We start from the raw sequence: 22,405 nt of genomic DNA on the forward strand, positions 1-22,405 counted from the left end.
CTGCCGCTGCTTCCCCACCTGTTACTGCTCCTGCCCAGACCCAGTTTCTATTTTAAAAATAATTTGCTGGAACTCATTTATTTTTTAAAGCTCTTCGAGGTAAAAAATAGACTGGCAGTGTGAGTGTGTGCAGGAGGAGCTGCTGCATGGGGACAGAAACGGGGCAAGGTGGGTGTGAGAGGCACAGCCAGCACTGGGGTTGGGGACATCAGGGCACACTGAACCCTCCACCCAGGGCACAACACCTCGACCTGCCCCAGCCCATGCTCTGAGCATACGGTGAAACAGGAGCGTGGCACAGCCCACTGGTTTGACCCTGCAGCCAAGTGGGACTGACCCCAAACACCCCCTAAGCCACGTTGGGGACACACCCACCCTGGTAGTGGAGCTGGAAGGTCCCCACCACGTCGTCCTGGAAGGTGCGGAAGTAGACGGAGATGGTGTTGGTGGGGCTGCGGATCACCTGGCCTTCCACCAGAAGGGTCTGGTTGGCCAAGACCACCAGGGCATCGCCGTCCACGCCACGGATGGACAGCACCTCCCCATCTGACAGGTTCACGCTCTTCACCTGTGGGGAGCAGAGACCTGTGAGCTGTGGGGGCACAGTGGGGACCTCAGGGTCACATCCCAGCCCATCACACACACCCAGAGCATCACACCAGCACGGTGCTACAACAAAACGAGGGCACTCCTCAGGCTTTGGTGCTCACCACCCACCCCGTGCACCAGGAAACCTCCCCAGGATCCCTCACCCCACTGGGGAACGCTTGGGGAGCCACACAGCAAGTGCATCTAATGAGCAGTTCCAAAAGGCTTTAATTATTATTTGGAAATAGCTGAGCAGTAACCTCACATTTACATTTCACGTCCATTTAGCTTAATAAATGGGCTCATATTTCAGCAGAAAGATGCTCATCAGACCGTTTGTTTCCCTGAGTGTGTGAGGCCCGGGGCTCTATATTTAGCACCAGCCCAGCCGTGATTGGGAGCGCTCCCGACGATGTTGTGACTGCAGGGATTTGTGGCTGTTGTCACCGCCGTGCCCACCTCCCCCTGGCACGTGAAGCTGGGATATGCCCTGCTTCAAGGGCACTGCATGGAGCCACCCCCAGCCCTCAGCATCCTGAGCTTGCTCCTGAAGGAAATCCCTGGAAAAGCTCCTTCCTCGCTGCAAAGCTGGATTAACATCCCCAGCCCGGTTCAGAGCATGCCTGGTCTCACCCCAGCCCATGTCTCAATCCAAGAGGAGCTGATTTTGCGTTATTTTTCCTGCTTAGTCCTGGCAGGGAAAAGCATTGTCTGGAGCATAGGCCCTGTGCAACTCTGACCCCCAGCCTGCCCTGGGTCATTTCTTCTTTTCCAGATATTCTCCCAAAAACATGCCCCACCCCAGCATGGCCTGCACACACTGAGGCTGGTGGGATGGCTCAGATCTGATTATTAATAAATGGGATTAATTAAGTGTTATTTGGGTGAATTATTTGGAGTCCAAGCGGGCTCCATACGACGCCAACAATTTCCCCCAGCTCCCACTGGGACAGAGCTTTGCTTCTCCAGCTGGGTCTGGATCCCTGCAAAGATTTTTCCAAGGTGTTTGTGGCAGATTTTGTTCTGCAATCGCTCGAAGCCAAACCTGTTCCCCAGCTGGGTCCCTCCAGTGCTGGTAGCACCACGCACATGACACAGAGCCAAATCACTCTGGGAAATTGGGAAGGGGATTCGGGGGAGCAGCTGGAGCAGGCAGAGCTCTGCAGAAGGGAGGAAGCTGGGAATGTCACGGGAGACACACACACACAGTCAGTTCCACCATCAGCCTCCCGCTGGTGACGCCAGGGGAGCAGGGTGTCACCACAAGTGCCATTCCCTGTGCCAGCATCAGGCTGGCATTCCCAGAGGAGCCTGGAGTAAGCAGTGAGTGCAGACTCTGCCGTGGCCCCGTGCCAGGGACCATCAGCCCTGCGAGAGGGACCATATGTGCGAGCTCCTGCCAGGGGCTGGGAGCACAGGCTCTGACTTCAATCACTGCCTGCACCCACAGCAGCTCCTCCAGAGCCTTGGGAAGGCAGGAGGGATCCTCGAGTCAGGCTGCCAGCCTCGCTCACCCACTGGAAAAAAAACTCTTCAGGGAAATTCTATTTCCTGCCAAGAAGATTCAAGAATTTTAAAAATAAATATAATTTCACCTAGCATTCGGAGAGCTGGCTGCTCCCAGCTCCCAGGGCTGCCGTGGCACAGGCAGGGACACAGCTCTCCCTGGAATTCTGAGAGGGGTGCAGGGAGGGGCAGTGAGCTGAGCAGGGACCCTGAGCTCTCACGCAGCCCAGGGCAGCTCCCAGCCTTTCCCAGGACCATGCCTGATATCCAGGCTTTGTGTCCTCCCTGCAGTGAGCGAGGGTCTGGCTCCAAAGGAAGTGGAGTGTCCCTGTGTCCTCCTGCACGGCTCCCAGTGCCTGCAGGGGCAGTTTTGGGCAGGGCTGGAATGCCACAGGCATTCCTGCCACCACCAGGCAGTCCCACAGCCCCATGCAGGGGCTCCTGTCCCAGGGGCTTCTCTTTGCTCCTGCAGATGCCTTTAATGAGATCCCCAGGGTAAGAGGCAGCAGCTCCCCACTACAGGAGCTGGGAATCCAACCCAAACCCCTCTGATGGGACCCCACACCCCGGGTTATCCAGTGCTTTCCCTTTGGAATTCACCCCCGAGCCCCCAGCCTGTGGTGCTGCAGCACAGGGCACTGCCAGCTGCAGATGAGGCCATGCTCCACCAGCCCCGACCTGCTGTTGTGATTTAATTTGTCTGAAACGCTCCAAAGCATCAGCAAAGCCAAATGCAAAGCTTGGGGGGGGGGTGGAGAGGCCAATTTTATGCTCCATTAAAACCTCAGCTCGCAACAGAGTGAGGTCAGGAGTGGTGTCACCTGATGGATTACGGACAGAGGCGAATTTACAGCAGAGCAGCTTCTCTTTGGCACCCTGTGGATCTGAGGAGACAGTTGCTGTGTCCAGTTACTTTTCCACTGCCATGGAGAAGTGGCTGAGCAGTGCTCAGCCTGCACCACTGCTGCTCCCAGGACAACCTCCCTCCCCACCAGGACTGGCAGCCACGGTGGTTCACGTGGTCTGGGGACCAGCCCCTGCCTGTGCCCACCAGGGGGACAGCAGGGACAACCCTGCAGGGACAACTCCAGCTCCTTTTAATACACACCTTTAAATACACAAATTCAAAGTGCAGGGATTTAAATTGGATGCAAATGGTGACGTGGGGAAATCACAAGAAGAAAGGATTGCAGGCAGCATGGAGACCCTGGGCTGGTTTCACCTGGAGAGGGTTTGGAATGGGAGGAGGCCTCTGCCCTGCTTGCAGCCTCACCAGGCTGAAGGATGCTCATTTTGGGGGGAGCTGATGGTGCAATGATGCACATCAGAATGGTGAAACCCCCTGCTCTGATGGGTGGGCATTTGCTGGGCACCTGCCCCAGCCAGAGAAGGAACCTGGGCTGCCCTCCTGGGCTTCCTGCACCCTCAGAGCCCCCCAAACCCCTCCCAGCCAAGGGGGGGTGCAGAAGGCAGGGAGCTGGTGCCCCCATCCCACCAAGTGCCTTTTTAACAACCTGCTGCCAGCGCCTCTTGGTTAAATTAATTGCGTGACATTTAAAGAGTTTGATCATCGCTGACATTCAGGATGTTCCAGCTCCCTCATTGAGTTCATTTATTACAAAGCCTCAGAAAAAAATCTATTTTTTCCCCAGAAAGGGCTATTTTATCAAGTGAAGGTGCCCCGGGCAGAGGTGCCCAAAGCTTGGCATCATTTGCTGCAGTGACCAGTTGTGATATTCACATTCTCTGGAAAAATCCCTTTGCCCAGGATTTTTCTCCTGGGAAGCTGAGAAACCTCAGAGGAAAAGGGAAAAAATTCTTATCTCATTTGCTTCTCCTGTGTTTTGCTGCTTTGGAATGTGGCTGGAGATTGTTTACCCACAGAAGGTTGTTCCTTTGGGTTTCTGATGTGAATTGTTTTAACTGAATGGACAATTGGGGCCAAGCTGTGTTGGGACTCTGGAAAGAGTCAGGAGTTTTCATTATTATCTTTTTAGCCTTCTCTAAGTATCCTTTCTGTATTCTTTAGTATAGTATAGTATAGTATAGTATAGTATAGTATAGTATAGTATAGTACAGTACAGTATTCTTTAATATAATGTAGTATCACAAAATTATAAATTAGCCTTCTGAGAACATGGAGTCAGATTTATCATTCCTGCCTTCATCTGGGGGCAATGCAAATACAAAAACCAGAGGGTCTGGCTGTGGGGACATCCCAGGGCAGGGGACAGCCCGAGGCAGGGCTCACCTGGAGCTCGACGCCGTAGCCGGTGTAGACGGTGACGTTGTAGGTGCACTGCAGGTAGCCGTGCAGGGGCAGGGGGGGATAATCCGTGGAGTCAATGTAGCCCTCGGGCTCGTGGAAGCTCATGCTGCAGAGCACTGAGGGGACACACAGCAGGGTCACACTGAGGGCACTTCACTCCCACACCCCAAAACCAAGCAATCCCATCAGTGAATTACAGAATCCCAGAGTGGTTTTGGGTTGGAAGGGACATTAAAGCCCAATCCTTGCCATGGGCAGGGACACCTTCCACTAGACCAGGTTGTCCCAAGCCCCGTCCAACCTGGCCTTGGACACTTCCAGGGATCCAGGGGCAGCCAGAGCTTCTCTGGGCATCCTGTGCCAGGGCCTCACCACCCTTACAGGGAAGAATTTCTTCCCAATATCCCACCTAACCCTGCCCTCTGGCAGTGGGAAGACATTCCCCCTTTCCTGATGCTCCAGCCCCTTGTCTAAATTCCCTCTCCAGCCCTCTTGAAACCCCTTTAGGAACTGGAGGGAGCACTAAGCTCTTCCTGAAGCCTTCTCCCAGCTCTCCCAGCCATGACAAGTGTTTCATCCCTCCAATCACAACGTACATGAAAAGCAGAAGATTTTAGGCAGCGCCCAAACCCAGGTGGTGGCCTGATTTTGGGGGGGCTGTGTAACACAGGCATGCTGTGCTCCCCACCAGTGCCACAGCCCCATGCTCAGCTCACCCGGGGTGGGCTCCGTGGTGGTGACAGTGGTGGTGACAATGGTGGATGTGGTGGTTTCCTGGCTCTCCTCCGGTGCAGAGCCGTGAGCATCCCTCTCCGTGCCCTTGGTTGGGATAACGCCAGCTGGAGCCACGGTGGGAGCCTCTCCAGCATCCCCTGTGCTGTCAGGGAGGGCTGGGGGCAGGCTGGAAGGGGAGATCTGCAGCGTGGGGTGGCTGGTGGTGGCCTGGTCCACCCAGGGCAGCTCAGGAGGGCTCTGCTCCGTGTCCTCTGCTGGCACCCGCAGCCCTGGGGCGGCCGTGGGGAGCCTGGAGCCCCGTGGGCTGGCTGGGGAGGCAGTCCCAGGGGGCCCTGCTGGGGTGGGCTTCAGCCTTGGGTGCTTCCTTCCTGTGTTCACTTGCTTTAGAGTCGGTGGCTTTTTCTTAACAGGGGAAGTTTGTTTGGCATCAGGTCTGGGGGCAGCGGTGGCCGTAGGCGGGAGTGGCGTGGTCTCCTCCGGCGCCGGCCGGAGGTTGAGGGCAGTGCCCTGCCCCAGCTCCCCAGCTCCAGGGTCTGGACCCACAGCATGCCCAAAATCCTCAGCTCCACCAGTCAAACCAGTGCTGTGCCCCAGCCCTGCAGCTCCACCGCCCATCTTCTCCACGGGCTCATCCACAGCCAGAGGGTCCGGGCTGGCCGGCACCAGCGCTGCCCCCGATCCGCCGTCTGCAAGAAACAGGGAAAAGTGGGACTTGGGCAAAGCTGGGCACGAAATTAGATATTTTGTGTGCTGCTGGTGTGAAATCAGCCCCCTGGGAAGCTGCAGGAACACCCACCACTTCCCAAAGAAGGAACAACCGGCGCCCACAGCACAACACACCCGCCTCGGCAGAGCCCCCTCAGGCACCGCCGTGTTGGGCAAACCCAACCCAACATTTGCTGCGAACAGGGATGGGCAGGAAAGAGCCAATGCCCAAAGCTGCCCAGCACCGCTCGGGCTAGGAGGTAATTGCACAAATACTGATTTATCCCCCACTGTGGGGTGACTGGGCTGTGATCCACGGGCTGGAATTCGCCGTGAGCTCTGTGAGATGCCGCAAAGAGCTCCGAGCGCCCGAGAGTCAACGCTTTCCATGGAAACAGCAGTTGCCAGGGAAAGCACTTAATGCACGCTACTTAAAGACCATCATTCCAGCCCCCTCATGTCCCCTGGGAGGGTTTGGAGCCCGTGGAACACAGGGTGTCTGTCCCTCTGTGGGCACAGGGGGTCTGCAAACCCCCAGCCCCACTGCTGGCCTGGGGCTGCCCAGGCACCAACTGAGCCCTAAAGCAGCTCCAGCTGCTGTGACAGGACTGTGGTGGCAGCCAGGACGTGTGGCCACCACAGCACCAGCTCTCCATGGGATGGGGGCTGGAGCAGCACTCAGGGTTTCCTTCCCGAGCAGACTCCAGGTAAACCTCGTCTCACCTCAGCAGTACAGGTGCTTTAAACAAAAGCACCGCTCTTGGGTTGCATTGAACTTGATGTTTTCTGTTTCAAATTAAGGTAGGACTGGAATGAAAAGGATGGGAGTGGAATGGAGCTTTTGTGTGTGAATCCTGAAACACAGGGACACTGTGGGTGCCACTGCCCAGGGGGCCCGAGGGAGGGCACAAGCAGCCTGTGCAGAGGGACTGAGCAGCGCTGAAAACTGACTTTGCTCCATCTCCTGGAAAATAGAAGCACTTTCTGGCAAGAACCAAAGATAAGGAACACAACAAGAAAAGGCAAAATCTGGTGAATTATCCTGAAGGATGGAGCTGCCAATACTCTGGCAGGCCCTACACTGCTCCTCGGTCCAGGAGAGTCCTCGGACACTCTGCTGGCGCCTGGGCAGTGCCTGGCCCAAGCCACTCCACCCTGCTGCAGCCACCAGCAAACCTGTCCTGTCCCCGAGGCTTCCTGGCCTCTCCTGCTGTTTGCCACAAGTTAAAGCATTAATTCTTTAATTACCAAGTGGTTCAGCAAATCCATCACCCATTCCCTGAGCGCATTAGGAGACATTTCACACACATCATCTGCAACCATCAGCTTGTGCCAGCTCTGAATAATCTCCCCCCAGGAAGGTTGGGTGCTTCTGTAGCCCCACAGTTCTAGGGGTGGACCAGAAGCTTCCACAGCAGGAGCTCTCACACCCTCTGCTTGTTTCTGGGTGTCTCTGCTTCCCTCTGCATCCCACCCTGGGCTGGTCTCAGCCTCCACAGGCACTGTGCCATGGGCTGATGGGGGAAATGTCCCCATGCCCCAGAGTGGCAGCTCTCCTTCCCTGAGAAGTTTTGCGGGGCTCCCCAGGGCTCTTCTCTTCCTCTCCCACCCCGAGCCCAGGAGGAGCAGTCGGTGGTTGCTCTCCCATGGTCCAGGTGACAGTTTCAGGGCTCTGCAGCAAAAGGTTTTGTCCGTGATGGGAGAAGATGGAGCTCTCAGACAGAGGGGAGGAAGCACAGCTCTGGGAGGGGAGGGGGCTTGCTGCCTGGTGGGACATTCTGGGACATTCTGGGACATTCTGGGGCACTGGCTCACAGCAGAACAGTCAAGGATCCCGAGTCCTTAAAGCCAACACATTCCCAAAAACACCAACCCTGCATCCCCGGGTTATTTGTCATGTGAACCCTAATTCTTAATGGATTGTGCCTTTAAACCATATTTTATGCTTTTGGAAAGCTGACTAATTCCTTATTAGATCCTTTGCCAGGATGCATTTACTCGATTCTGTCCTTAACAAAGCATGAAATAAAACACTCTGTAAAGCGACTCCTTAATGAACCACTAAACATGCCGCAGTTTGTAAAGGGCAAATGCATTCCAGGGCAGGGAGAGGGCGGAACAGCCGGGCTGGAGCAGGGGAGGGGCAGGCACGGGGCATCCGGGATCAATAAGGGCTGATTCCGCATTATCAGAAAGAGAATTGATTGCGGATCCCAGCTCCTGATTGATCACCACCCCCAAAGCCGAGCTGTGCTCCAGCACCTCCGTGGGCTGCCCGGCTCTGCTCCCTCCCCGTGGAGCTCGGTGCTGCCCCACAGCCCCCACAGCCCCCTGATTCCTGCCTGGAGCCCGTTTGGGAAGCAGAACTGAGTATCCCCATCCTTAGGGAAGGATTCAGAGGGTTTCCATGTTTGCAGGGCCAGGGTGGGATTTGGTGAGATCCTTTCCACACTGATCTGAATTCCAGCAGCCATTCCATCACCTCCAGGGCTCATGGGGTGATCATGGCCACACAGGACCCTCCCCACTGCCAAAACCCATCCTGATCCGCACAAGTGATCAATCCAGAGCTGCTGGAAGAGAAATGGTCACGTTTGACCTTGATATAATCTGGAGGAAATAAACACTATTGAGATGCACGCGGGGTTTATCTTGTACCTTGATCAGGAGCTCTCCGAGGGCAGTTTGGCACTGGAAAGCCTTCTCCAAATCCACGTGTGAAAAATGCATATTTTATGATTGGCTTTTCGCAAATATTAAAATGAATATTATATGTGTTATGTTAGAAAGTTATGCTGTATTCATTTTCTTAAGTAGTGTGTTAAATGTAGTTTTAGATTCTAACAAAATGATAAAATAGAAACTGTGCTATGTAGGATACCTTTTTTTAAAGAAAGGACTCGCACCGAGGTAGCAGCCACAGGACACCTAAATTTTTCAGAGAAAAAGAATTTATTGCTCTCTTATCAGAAGAAATGAACTTCTTCCTGCCTTACTCAGCTCTGAAGATGCTGTCAGGATACAGAGGAAGAAGTTGACACTGCCCAGACAGAATCCTGTGCTTGAATGGAATTTTGCATCAGGTATGAGGTGTATGAATATGCAACAGGCTGTTGTGTTTAAGGGTTAATCCTCTGTTAACGTGGGTCCTTTCTTGGGCTTATTTTGCTGAGAAAAAGGTACCCAGACTGTCCATAACTCTTTGTTTCTATTGTCTCATATTGTCCTAATCCAAACTGACCAAATTATTATTACTCTAATTATATTGCTATTTTTATAACCATTTTATTATCATTAAATTTTAGAATTTTAAAAAACAAGTGATTGGTGTTTTTCACCCATGGAAACCTCCGTGGTGGCCCTGCAGCCCTCACCACCCCCGAGGGGGGCACGGGGGGCTCTGTGCTCTGCCTGGGCACAGCAGCTGCTCCTGCAGGATGGGCCAGACAGGGTTGGGACACTTTGGAGCACAAAGTGACCTTATCAGAGAAGGACAGCTGGTCTCCAGGTCTATTCTGGGCCGTGCCTGGGTGTGTGCAACACTGCAGGAAGCTGGGCTCCGGGGAGGGAGGATGTCTCCATCCAGCCTCAGCCCCCACAGTTTATACTTAGCCGAGGAGGAAGCGCCGGTGCCGAGCCTGGGCTGTGTGTGGGAGCTGCCAGAGGGGCACAGCCCCATCCCAGGGCTGGGCTGGTGGCACCGGGCTCTGGAGAGGCAGCAGGGCAGAAGGGGTGGCAGGGCAGCAGCTCCCGGAGCATCTCCTCTGGCGCAGACACGGCGCTGGGTGTTGGCAGGGCATCAACACACACCCACCCCAGCAGCAACAGCGCAGAGGCACCAAAATCCTCCTCCCCAGCCCCAAAATCCTCCTCCCCAGCCCCAAAATCCTCCTCCCCAGCCCCAAAGCTTCATCCCCATGTGAGAGGGTCCCCAGGACCCCCAGACAGGCCCGTGTCCCGCGGGCAGCCGTGGCCAGCACCCGGCTGCTGCTCCAGAGATGCCCTGGCACCAGGAGAGCCTGATTGCCAAGATATCTCAGCCAGAGGGGTTTAGAGGAATTATAGAGCTGCAAATGCCTGATAAAAGGCTGCTGGAATAATCACAAAGGCCTCGTTTCGCTGCTGTGCTCCCGAAAGAGCCAAAGCAGGAGTAGCCCTATCAGGGCTCCCATTACTAATGCCGATGGTATCGCTGCTCCAGGGAGGGCAGCAGGATTGCTGCAGCTCAGGAATCACTGTCCAGGAGGGTTTAGGATCTGATTGTAGCAGAAATGAATAAAGCTGATCCAGGCACTATTAGTGGTGGTGTTCAGCTCTGCCTGTGTGACGGGCTCAGGTGCATTCAGGGGTGCTGGACTGGGATAATCCTGCCCAGAGATGCTGCTGCTATCATATCCAAGCCCTTGTGGGGAGCTGGGATTTATCCTGCACTGCCCAGCACCCTCTGCCCACAGGCTGAGCCCCTGGAGTTCCCTTTTCCCACATGGCTGATGCCAGAGGTTTGGCAGGAGCTGCTGTGCACCTCTGTGGAGGAATGGGATTGCTCCTGCTGGGCACGAGTTCATCCAGATCTTGGATAAACAGGGAGGTTGAGGCAGGTCCTGGTGCAATCCTTCCTCACCGGGGGGCTTGGGGGTGGGCAGGGGTACCCTGAGCACCTTCTGCCCTCCCACCTCTTCCTCTGCCAACCTCCAGCAGGTGCAACACACGTTTCATCCTCAGGGAGGAAAACAGAGGGTTTGGGTGGGAAGGGGCATCTGAGAAAAAGCAGGTTGTGTCCGTCAAAACACTCGGCTGTGATCGGTTTGGTTTCAGATTTTAAAAGCTCTTGGCCTTGAATCTTGAAGAGCAGAAAAACCTTAATTGGAACAATCTTTCACTCCCCAAACGTCCCCGCAGGCGGATGCAGCCTCTGCCTCCAAGCAGGAGACGCGAGTCCCAGCTTTTCCTGCAGTTACCGCTCCAGCAGATCAAGTTTTTCCAACAGGAAAGGAAAAAAAAATTCCTCAAGAGCATCCTGTCCGCTCCCCCTCTAAGCAAATAAAAGCGTAGCAAGCCGGTGTGGGTGAGTCATGCCCGTGGGAGCTCCGGGAAGCGCAGCCGGGGCCGGGGCTGCCCGCGGCACCGGCGGCTCCGGAGCCGCTCCCCCGGCAAAGGTGAGACGGGGACGGGAGTGTTAAAAACAGGTTAGAAAGTGTTGGAAAATAGTTGATAGAGCGTTAAGCATGTGCTGTTGGTTGGGTTATTATATTGTAAAAGGGAGTTTAAAAGGGTAGTTATCACTGTGGTATTTTATGAAAAATCCTTTCACCGGGATTTTTTCTCCTAGGAAGCTGGGAAGCTTCAGCTTCTCCCTGTTTTGGTGCTTTGGAATGTGATTTGGAGAATTGTTTACCCAGCATGTGAACAGTTTTTACTTGATGACCAATCCAAGTCGAGCTGTGTCAGACTCTGGTCAGTCGTGGGTTTTTATTATCATTCTTCTTGCAAGATGCCCAGGTTTTGCTGAGGAAGACAGTGCAGCAGAGGCCGAGAAAGTTTGGAGCTGTTTTCCTCCCATTCCAGGGGACACCTGGCTGTCCCTCCTGGGCTGTCCCTTTGTGCCACATCCTCTGCAGGGCAGGTGTGACCAACACCTTACTGATTTGCTGCTGCTCTGGACTCAGGCTGGGATTCCTGGGGCAGAAGGAGGTCAGGACGTTTTTCTTTCCATTCCCATGAATTTCCCAAACCCACAGAGATTCCTCTGGCCCTGGAGAGTTGTGGATCTGCTTTAAAATGCTGTTAAATTGCCCATGTGCAGGGGTTTATTTATGCTCATAGGACTGTGGTCTGAATATTTCATTTTAAAATTTACATCTGTGTCACTCGAGATGCTCAAATAAGGTTGCCATGGAAACCCCTCATTACTGGGTGAGGATGCTGGCAGTGGTGCCCAGCCCGAGGAGCCGTGGCCGGGAAGGACCAGGCTCTGCTCCCACTGCCCACCCAGCTCCTGCTCCCAGCAGCAAACCCATCTCTGCTGGGCAGGGCAGAGAGGAGAGGATCCTGGAGTCACCAAATCCTGGAATGGTTTGAGCTGGAAGGGACCTTAAACATCACTTAATCCATCCCCTGTGCCATGGCAGGGACACAACCACTAAACTGAGTCACTCCAAGCCCTGTCCAGCCTGGCCCTGGGCACTTTCAGGGATGGGAGGGAGGATTTTCACCAGCTCCAGCTGCCCTGAGGGGATCAGGGACCTGCTGTGCTGGCAGGGGACCCAGAGCTGGGATGTAGGTAGGGGGACACCAGACACCCACACCCACGCTTGGTCCCAGCCCTGGGATGAGACAGGGGAAAAGAGTCCTGGTCCAGGTGGGAGCAGGGGGTTTGGGCTCCACATGGGGACTGCTGCAGCTGGGGACAATATTCTAACAGCAAAACCCTCCTGGAATCCTGCTTTAGTGGCAGATCCATCCTGCCTGTGCCTGACTGGAGAATCCAAAACCCTCCTGGAAACCTGCTTTAGTGGCAGATCCATCCTGCCTGTGCCTGACTGGAGAATCCACGCTGCCTGTGCCTGGCTCGCTGGGCTGGGGAGCAAGGACACCACAAGGAATTCAGGAATTAAACTCACAAACCTCTCCCCCCTCTGCCGGTGCTCCCGAGGAGCTGTAACTGCTCTAACGATCCTCACAGCCCTGACAGATGCTGGGAAATCACACACTTCTCCAAGCTAGGAGGAAAATGGATTTTCCTGCCCACTGCTGCTTCATGGAGCTGGAATCAATGAGACTTTGACTCCCAGGTGTCTGTTCTGGCCAGGCACCTGTGGCTCTGCACAGGCACTTGTGGCTTTGGGGCACCTGCCCGTGGTGCCCTGTGTCCCCAGCCCTGGCACCTTCCACTGCAGCATCACCCCCAGCATGACCCAAATCCCCAGGGATGAGCCCAGTCAGGCTGGGAATTGCCCAGCTCCTTCCCGAAGGAATGTGGGAGGAGCAGCAGATAAAGAGGAAGAGGAATTTCAGAGGATCTCCAAATATGGAGGAATCAGATTTGCAGCATCTCTGTCCCATCCTGGCTGGATCCCACTGCGTCCCCAGCTCATGGGGACAGGAATTATCCTGATATTCCTGAATGGTAGGGAGCAGGGCAGCAAAGCCATTAGAAGGAGGGGAACTTTGATGCAGGTGATAATTTGAGTTTATCACAGGGTTTTATGATACCAAGTGTAAGAGAGGCACATCTGCAAACAGACCTAGCTGAAAGGAATTAGCAGGCTGGGTTCAAGGGGGAATTCATTTTTTTGGAAATTCATTGGGAAAGAACTTTAAAGATTATCCAGTCCCACCCTTGCCACGGTCAGGGACAACTTCCACTGTCCCAGGTTGCTCCAAGCCCTGTCCAACCAGGCCTGGGACACTTCCAGGAATCCAGGGGCAGCCAGAGGAATGAAGGAGCAGAAGAAGATCCCTCCTGTGCCTCTCCTGGGCTCCCCAGCTGGAATGTTCACTCCTCATGGCCCACCTGGGGAGAGCAAATCGAGTGTTTTGGCAGCTTTTCAGGCTAAAAATTGAAGAGGGGGAAGAGAAGCTCCTTCTTTCTTTGCCAATCATCCAGCCCAGCCGTCTACATCAGGGCATAAAATTAAATGGGTTCCTAAAGAGAGAGTATATTTAGCTACAAAACCCCGTTCTAGTCAGCTCTCTGCAGCTAAAATAATTAATCTCCCATCACTGTTAAGATGCAGCGGAGCAGATCTGGAGGAGAGAGTGCTGGGATTAACTCTTTGGGAGCAGGTCAGCCCAGGGAGAGCAGATCCTGGGAGCTCCTGGGGATCCTGCCTGGCTGGCTCTGCTCAGCTGTGTCCCCTGCTCTTGTATTTGCAGGGTTCCCCTGGCAGGGAGGAAGGAATGATGAGTCTGACTCCATGTTTTCAGAAGGCTGATGTATTATTTTATGATACTATGTTATATTAAAGAATACTGAACTAACTAACTAAAGAATTCAGAAAGGATACTTACAGAAGGCTAAAAAGATAATAATGAAAACTCCTGACTCTCCCCAGAGTCCTGACACTGCTTGGCCAAGAGTGAAAACAACTCACACCAGAAACAATCACATGTGGGTGAACAATCTCCAAACACATTCCACACCAGCACAACACAGGAGAAGCAAATGAGATAAGAATTGTTTCCCTTTTCTCTGAGGCTTCTCAGCTTCCCAGGAGAAAAATCCTGGGATTTTTCAGAGAATGTGAATGCCAAGGGCTTGGCAGGGGTGCTGTGCCCTGGCACTGCCTCTGGGGTGATGGAGGGGAGCCAGGAGGGATGCAGGAGCCCTGGCAGGGATGCACGAGTGGGTTCAGCCAAACTCCCTGCTCCTGGGGGCCCTGGGATCACCTCCTGGACACACAGCCCTGAAACATCTGCAGAGACAACGTTTAGCCTGGTTACAATCACTGACTCTTCCTGTGTTTGGCCACAACACATCCCCACTCCCAGGCAGTCACATCCATGGAATATGTGACCATTCCCACCCTCCCCTGCTGTCCCAGCTCTCTGCAGAGCTGGGTTGGATTGGATTTGCACTCCAGCCCTGGCAATACCAGGTGACAATGTGACATTTGGGGCGCAGGTGAGCAGAGCAGCATCACAGCCTGGCTCTCCCTGCCTGGGGCAGCTGCAGGATTCAGCTCCTGCCTGAGCTCCCCCTGCAGCAGCTGGGGGAGAGCTGAGCTGCCTCTGCTAAATCTGTTTGGCAGCTCTTTATATTTCTTTCACAGGATGTAACAGGAATCACAGCGTGGCTCCAGTCCAGACTCTGAGAGAGGAGCAGGGACTGGCAGCACCTCGGGGCTGTCACTTGTCCCCTGTGGCCTCAGCTCTGCTGCTCTCCTCTGTGGGTTTGTCCAGGGATAACCCAAAAGATTTTTTTTTTTTTTTTTGAGTGCCCTAAAAGCTGCCCTGGGGCATCTCAAGGCAGGATTTGAAGCCCATCAGGCCCTGGCCACCTTGCCAAGGTGGAGAGGTGCCTCAGAGCAGTGAGGGTGGCACAGGTGACATCTGGCACAGGGCACACACGGAGTTTTCTGCTCTCCCCACGACCTCCTCTGGGCTGTTCCCACCGTGGGATTCAGCTGCTGGGATCGCCCAGAGGCAGCAGAGCTGGAGCTGCTCAGGATGAGGGAATGGAGCAGTCTGGGGATTCCCCAGGCTGTGCCTCAGTGTCCCCCTGCCCCTCCCAGTCCCTGTGCTGGGCCCATTTATCCCTCCTGGACACCAAGTGTGGTCAGGACAGGCACTGGGGTTAGTGAGTCCCATCTTCTTTTCAGGCAATGATTTTCTTTGCATTTTCTTCTTTCAGATTTCACATTTTCTCACTACTGATTGTGTGATGTCAGTGACTCCCTTTCCTATTACTACCTTTTTAAGGTGTTTTAGAATATTTTCAGCCCCAAAAATGTGTTTTCATGTTCCCTCTGGGCCAGCTCCTGAAGGATCGGGGGTGAGAGTAAAACCTGGTTTGCTGGTGTGACAGCCCATCCTCTTTCTGTGATCACTTTCTGTGATCCCAGCCTTAAGGAACTTAATTAGTTTGTGGTCTGCTTGGTCATAATTTGGGGTGAACCCTGACAAATCAGCCTCTTTTTGTGGAATTACTGCAAGAATCCCTTTGTGTGCAATCCCTTTTGCTGCTTTATCAGCAAAGCCATTTCCCAATTTTCCATTTTTGGCCCCGTAGGAACCGTGCAGGAACTGGCGCTGCCTGGTGCCCTTGAAAAGACCCTGCTGCCTGCTCTGAAACGCTGCAGCTCCGGTGCCTAATGACTCCTGACAGCTGGGGAGGGGCCCTGCTGCTGGCAATGGGGAAGGCAGGGCCAGGGAGGGTTCCTGATGGCTCTGGTTATCACAGCTATCGATCACCGAGGCTGGCAGGAGCTGCGGCACAGCCCAGCATTCCCCATTCCCATTCCTGCTGCCATCCCCACGGGCCCTGGCACAGCTCAGGACTGCCCGAGATGGGGCACACTGGGCTCCCAAATGCTCCTCCACAGCCTGGAGCGGTGCCAGATGTGATCAGAGAGCTGCAGAATCCAGAATGGTTTGGGTTGGATGCATCCTAAATCCATCCAGCTCCTCCCCGTGCTGTGGGCAGGGACACCTAGCACAGACCAGGCTGCTCCCAGCCCTGTCCAGCCTGGCCCTGGGGCAGGCTGTGACCCCCTCCATTCCTTGGTTTTTCCTTCTAAAAAAGCAATATCCTGCATTTCATTGCTGGATCCTTTTTAAGGCAGGCCAGTCTGGGGGGTGGCAGCAGAGCAGCTCCTCTGGCACATCCTGCCAAGAAGGAACTGCAACCCCCAGCACATCCCCGTGTGCAGCCCTCAGATGTGCCCTGCGCTGCTCACTCCTTCAGAAACAAATCCTTTTTCAGACAAGATATGGCTGGAACTCAATTTTTAACTGTTTAAAATTTTTCTCACTAAAACCAGAGCTGTTCTGGGGGCAGAGCAGCACTTTGGGGCTGGCACAGGCTTTGCCCCCTCCCTGTCCCAGACCCTGAGACCACCCAGCCCACCCTGAGCCCATCCCTGGGCTGCTGCTGGTGCTGCTCAACCCTCACCTCATTCCCAGTGACACTGGTTTTTATAGAATTAATTGTCAGCTCTATCAGCCATCAGTGATTTGTGTTTTAAAGATGGCCTGGCAGAACTAATTCCATCACCGCACGATGCTGTGCTGGATGATGATAACCCATGTACAGCTTCTCCCACAGAGCCTCATGACGAGCTGCTGCACTTTATTTTAATTAATACAGATAGCAAATATATTTTCATTAGCCATCAGAATGTCAGGAGAGAAGCAGGGTCCTCCTGCATGGTGAGCAGCAGCTTTGGTCCTGGGTGCAGTGCTCAGCCCTGCTGGGTCTGCTGCTCCAGCCACCTTTACATCCATCTGCACCTCTCCTCATCCATCTGAACCCTTCCTCATCCTCCTGCAACCCTCCTCATCCTCCTACATCCCTACAGATCCATCTGCATCCCTCTTCATCCTTCCTCATCCTCCTGCATCCCTCCTCATCCTCCTGCATCCCTCCACATCCTCCTGCATCCTTCCTCATCCAACTGCATCCCTCTGCACCTCTCCTCATCCATCTGCATCCCTCCTCATCCTCCTGCACCCCTCCTCATCCTCCTGCATCCCTCCTCATCCTCCTGCATCCCTCCTCATCCTCCTGCATCCCTCCACAACCTCCTGCACCCCTCCTCATCCTCCTGCATCCCTCCTCATCCTCCTGCATCCCTCCTCATCCTCCTGCATCCTTCCTCATCCTCCTACATCCCTCCTCATCCTCCTGCATCCCTCCACAACCTCCTGCACCCCTCCTCATCCTCCTGCATCCCTCCTCATCCTCCTGCATCCTTCCTCATCCTCCTACATCCCTCCTCATCCTCCTGCATCCCTCCTCACCCATGTGTTCCCACCCAGCACCAGCTGGGCAGGCACAGGGCAGAGTTTCCTCCCAGTCCAGTATGGGTGGCACCATCAACCCTTAAAACCCAGGTTTTCTGTGGGGATTAAAAGCTGATTTAGCCCTGCTGCTCCATGCTCCCATCCAAAGCTCTCCTCCCTCTCCAGCACAGGAGGACACACAATTATCAGGCACGTTCATAATTTCTCAGATTCAGAACAATTAAGCTGGCTCCCTGGCACTTCTGATGAAAGCAGCTCCTTGTTCCCTGGGGAAGGAACAGCCTTCCTTGACCTCTGCTCCATTATTCTGTTGGATTGATCTGAATTCCATCAGAAAGGACAATGACAGGCTGTGCTGGGGGGGGGGGTGCAGGAACACTGGGAACAGAGAGGACAACGCTTTGCTGAGGGCTGCTGTCCCCAGCTGATGATACTGATGGGCTGTGGGACACCCAGAGCCCTCTCTGTGCCCACAAAATCCCTGGATTCCCCAAAACTGAGGAATAGAAGGCTGAAAGGGTATCATAAGCAAGCAAAGGGGACTTGGTGACCTGCTCTGCAGGGAATGTCCCTCCTGTGTCACCTTCCCCTGTGCCCGTGGGGCGTTGCTGCCACCACCTTCACCCTGGGAACAGCTCCAGGGATGCTGATGGAAAGGCATGTCCCTTGTGAGGCCATGTCACCTTCCTCTACCCCCAAAAACTCCCTAAAATCAACACCAGAAACCCATGGAAGGGACAGGCTGGCTGTGCCTGAAGCACAGCCAGGCTGAGTTAAGAATCTCACCCCTGGAGGGTGGTTTGTACCCCCAGCTCTGCCTCAGGGGGTGTTTTGGGGAGCATTGCACTTCCTCCTGGGCAGCTCTTCGCTCTCCTGTCGCTGCTGGCTGGGCAGGTTTCCTCCTGATGGTATTTCTGACCCACCCTGGTGATGGGGAAATGTGGTGAGGAAGGAGCTGGCTCTTCTCCCCAGCAGGTAATGAATTGGCCAATTACACAAACTCCTGTGCCACCCGCCTGGGACGAGGGCTCTGTCACTGCTGCCATTGTTTATGCTCCTGGAGGGTAATCATAATTTTTAATGTCCTTTTGATAGCAGTGTAGTGTGATTAAAACAGGCACATCTGAGACATAAATCTGGGTTTAAGTGCTGCCTTTTTGACACACACGATGTTGAGCGCTCAGGGATGGGGCTGAAGGGTTCCTGGGCTGTGCCACCACCGCCTGCCTCTGGCAAACCATGGTCACACCCTGCCCTGGGTGCTGGGCAGCAACTCTGAGGGGCAGCAGAGCCAGCAGCAGCAGCTGGATGGAGGCAGGAGGCCCCAGGCTGGGGCTGTTGGCTCAGGATAAACACAACACCCAATTTCCTGGGAGCAGCAGGAGGTCAGCATCAACCTGGAACGTGGATTTTCCACGAGGGAAAGCTCTGGGCTGCAGCTGGGGATGGTGCTATGGGACTGAGGAAGGAATTTTCAGAGCTGACCCCCTGTTTGAGGTGACTGGCTCTGGGCAGGCTCCTGCCCCTGCTGCTCTCTCGGGTTTCTGGTTCGGAGCAGAGATGTAACACTGTATAATTTAAGAAAGACTTTGCTCCTGAGGCTGGTTCGGCGCAAGTGGAGTGGAAATGTGGGAAAATCCAGCCCTCCCTCATGGAAGCTTGAGTGGATACCTGAGCCACTGAAGGAGATGATGTCTGTGTGACTCAATTCGGGATGTCCCCTCGAGGGACAATGTGTCCATGGGGACAATGAGTCACATTCACCCTGTGGATGCAGGGCTGGAGCCCCTCTGCTCTGGAGCCAGGCTGGGAGAGCTGGGGGAGCTCACCTGGAGAAGAGGAGGTTCCAGGGAAAGCTCAGAGCCCCTTCCAGTGCCTAAAGGGGCTCCAGGAGAGCTGGAGAGGGACTGGGGACAAGGAATGGAGGGACAGGAGACAGGGAGTGGCTTCCCACTACCAGAGGATTGGGTTAGACGGGATATTGGGAAGGAATTCTTCCTTGGGAGGTGCCAATGCCCTGGCAGAGGTGCCCACCTGGAGGTGCCCATCCCTGGAAGTGTCCAAGGCCAGCTTGAACAGGGCTTGGAGCAGCCTGGGATAGTGGAAGGTGTAGGGGGTGGGACTGGAGGGGCTTTAAGCTCCTTTCCAACCCAAACCATTCCATGATTCCATGCTGAGCCCTAGCAGAGCTGTCCGGGATACATGGGATGGGTCCGAGGGGGACCAGAACCTGGTGATGCTGGGGAACAACTGCAGGGCAGGCCCCTTCCCCTTCCCCTTCCCCTTCCCCTTCCCCTTCCCCTTCCCCTTCCCCTTCCCCTTCCCCTTCCCCTTCCCCTTCCCCTTCCCCTTCCCCTTCCCCTTCCCCTTCCCCACTGGCTGCAGATGAGCCCCGCTGGAGGAACGGAACCACCTTGGAATTCAGATCTTGCCAAAGACGTTTTGCGGCGGAAAAACTGAGAAGCTCTTCCCCTGGGGAGCAGCAAGGACTCTTGTTTTGCTGCACCCTTCCCTCCCTACCTTTCCTGATGAATTCCAAGAAGGCCTCAATGCATTCCTAAATGGGAACACAGCCTGTGTCCTTCACTGCCATCTCCACAACAAAGCCATCTTGCCCGCTGGCAGCCACGGGGCTCCTCTTCGAGCTGGAAACAAAAGCTGAAAGGGAGCCTTTCTACTTGTGATTAGAAAGCTTGAGAAGTTTGGCTTTTACTGGTTATTGCCTCGCTGATTTCATCTCCGTGGCAGCTCGGAACCCCTCGGGGGACAGCAGAGCAGCCCCGGTCCCTCGCACCCATCCCGCTGGGGGAGCTGCGGACCCGGGAGATGCAGGGATTTCTGTTTCTGTGCCTTTAGGGTGCTGTGCTGGTCCCTAAGGAAGGAGAAGCACCGTGGCCGGAGCTCGGCTTCCCCAGGAAAGGAGCACGGCACCAGCAGCATCCCCCCGTGCCTGAGCACATCCCTGACCCCAAAAGTGCCAGTTCTTGTCCCAAATCCATCCCCCAGCCACATCATCCACCCCGGGGGGACGCTCATCCCCCCCCCCCAGGACATGCAGCCTCCCGGGGCTTCTCCAGCAGTGAGGGGTGCGGAGGAACGGAATTAAATTATTCTCTTTTTTTGTTGTTGTTGTTGTTCCTGAAAAGGACTAGATGAGGAAGAGCGATTATCGGGGAGATTTTCTTCGGGGGAAATTCTGGCACAAAGACAAACTGCAATATCTCAGCTCAGGCTGGGCGCTGAGTCTTGGATAAAAATAAAGCAGGAGGCGGCAGCACCTTCCCGATGACATTAACTCCATTCATCTCCCGCTGCCGCCGCCGCCAGCGTGCTCAGGCATTAGGAGTTACGTTTTCCTCCACTATTTCTCAAATATATTTATGCTGGGAGATGTTTGTGGAGGTACATCCTGTGCCCGGGGCAGAGGATTAATTCCAAACTGTCACCTCGCTTTTTTGATGGGTTTGTAAATTCTGTTCTGTTGATTTGCACTCGCAGTAAATTGATAAAATCCTCTTTCCAAAAAAAAAACCTAATTCGCCATTTAGGGCTCACCAGGGTTTTAGACCTCATTGGCTCACATATTTATGTAAATACACTGTCCAGCAGCAATTTAAAAACTGCTGCGTGGATAATGGGGATGGATAAGGAGTGAAGGGAGACACATTGTCTGGTGGGGGCTGTGTGCCCTGGAAAGGAGCCTTTCCTTGCCTTGGGGCCCGAGATTTTGGGGGGGCTTTGCTGTGGGTGGCTGCTTTGGGCAGCTCTGCTCCAGAATCTGGTCCCTGCACCAGAGCAGATTAACCCTGACAATGCTGGGAATAGTCTGAGCTCTCCAAGGATGGCATTGGATGTGTCCAAGAGGACTTTGCCAAGAAAAAAGGAGTTTGCCACTTCTGCAGTGGGCAGGGATGTGCTGGGAGCGCTGGGAGCTCTTAGGGGTCATGCCAGAGTGGTCTGTCAATTTAGGGACTTGGTATCTTTGCAAATGGAAGTTCAGGACTGTCAGGAAAAGCCTGGTTTTTTACTGAAATTGCATTTAAATCAGCATCAGGAGATGCAAGCCCTGTTCCTGTGCATCATGGAAGAGATGCAGGGTGGCAGAGGGGACATCAGCAGCGATGTCCTCAGCATTGTCCCCCAGCCACCACTCTACCCGAGATGAAGCATCTCATCCACAAAATGTTGCCATGCTCCATTAATCCACCCAAAAACGTCAGATGGAGATTCTCTCTTGAATTTTAAATATTTCCAGCCGTTCTGACTGGCTCTGAAGCTGCCCCGAAATGACCGCCTTCCAGAACATTCCCTCACTCCCCCATGCTGTTCCTGAGCCCGCTCCCTCCTCCCTGCTGTGCCCCCGTGGCAGTGCCAGCTCTCCCCTTGCCCTTGGGCTGCAGCACATCCCTGGGTGACCCCTGGGGACCCCGTTTGTGGTGGTGCCCCTGCAGAGCCACCCTCCCTGGGGCGCTGCTGGCCCCTCAGCCGCTGAGCTTGGCACATCCCACCCCGGTGTGCAAGACAGAGAGACGGGGCCGGGTGTGAGGATCCTCCTTGCCGAGCAGATGACGCCGCTCTGGGATCCATCCCACAGCTATCCCTTCTGTCGTGCTCGAGCTTTTTGGATGCCTTTGCATTTGGCACCAAATTTCCTTCCTAGACTAAAGCTTTGCACTTGGAATGGTGCCCTGGGAGCCGGGCTGAGTGGCCAGGCTGCTCATCCCATCCCTCTCGGATCGAGCTTCCATGAAGTCTCCTTGCACCTCCCTGCTGCAGCCATCTGTCCTGGGGTGCCAGTGCCTTGTTCTAACCCCCATGCAGCAGGCACAGAGCCAGGCCCTCCTGGGCTCCCTGGGGGTTGAAAATTTACTGCAGTCCATGGGCTCCTGGGGCCAGGAAAAGGGAGAAAGTTCTGGACAGATCCGTGCTTGCCCCTGCTCGAGGCAGACCTGGGAATCCAGGCAGAGCCTCCTCTCTGTGCATCAGGAGGGCTCCAGGCTCAGGCAGTGCTCAGGGCTGGTCAGCTGCTGCTCTGGCCTCTTCCCAGAGAAAGGAAAAGGAGGAAAAAGGAATAAAAGAGATGTCTGAGTCGGGGCTATGCCCTGGGAGCGGGCCAGCTGCAGCTGCACCACTGGTGGG

The 22,405-nt window shown here is 54.6% G+C and overlaps 1 protein-coding gene across 1 annotated transcript in view; it reads right to left on the reverse strand.

Moving 5' to 3' along the window:
* Positions 1 to 22,405, reverse strand: part of SEZ6L (seizure related 6 homolog like) — a gene marked incomplete at both ends in the record, with an annotated part of 36,927 nt that overhangs the window by 8,825 nt on the left and 5,697 nt on the right. The window contains 3 exons of the mRNA XM_084217157.1: positions 376 to 568; positions 4,346 to 4,479; positions 5,080 to 5,784. Of these exons, the coding sequence (XP_084073283.1) occupies positions 376 to 568; positions 4,346 to 4,479; positions 5,080 to 5,784 (1,032 nt within the window). The remainder of the gene's footprint in view (positions 1 to 375; positions 569 to 4,345; positions 4,480 to 5,079; positions 5,785 to 22,405) is intronic.

Source organism: Fringilla coelebs (assembly GCF_963513975.1).
Source record: "Fringilla coelebs genome assembly, chromosome: 17".
Taxonomy (NCBI): Eukaryota; Metazoa; Chordata; class Aves; order Passeriformes; family Fringillidae; genus Fringilla; species Fringilla coelebs.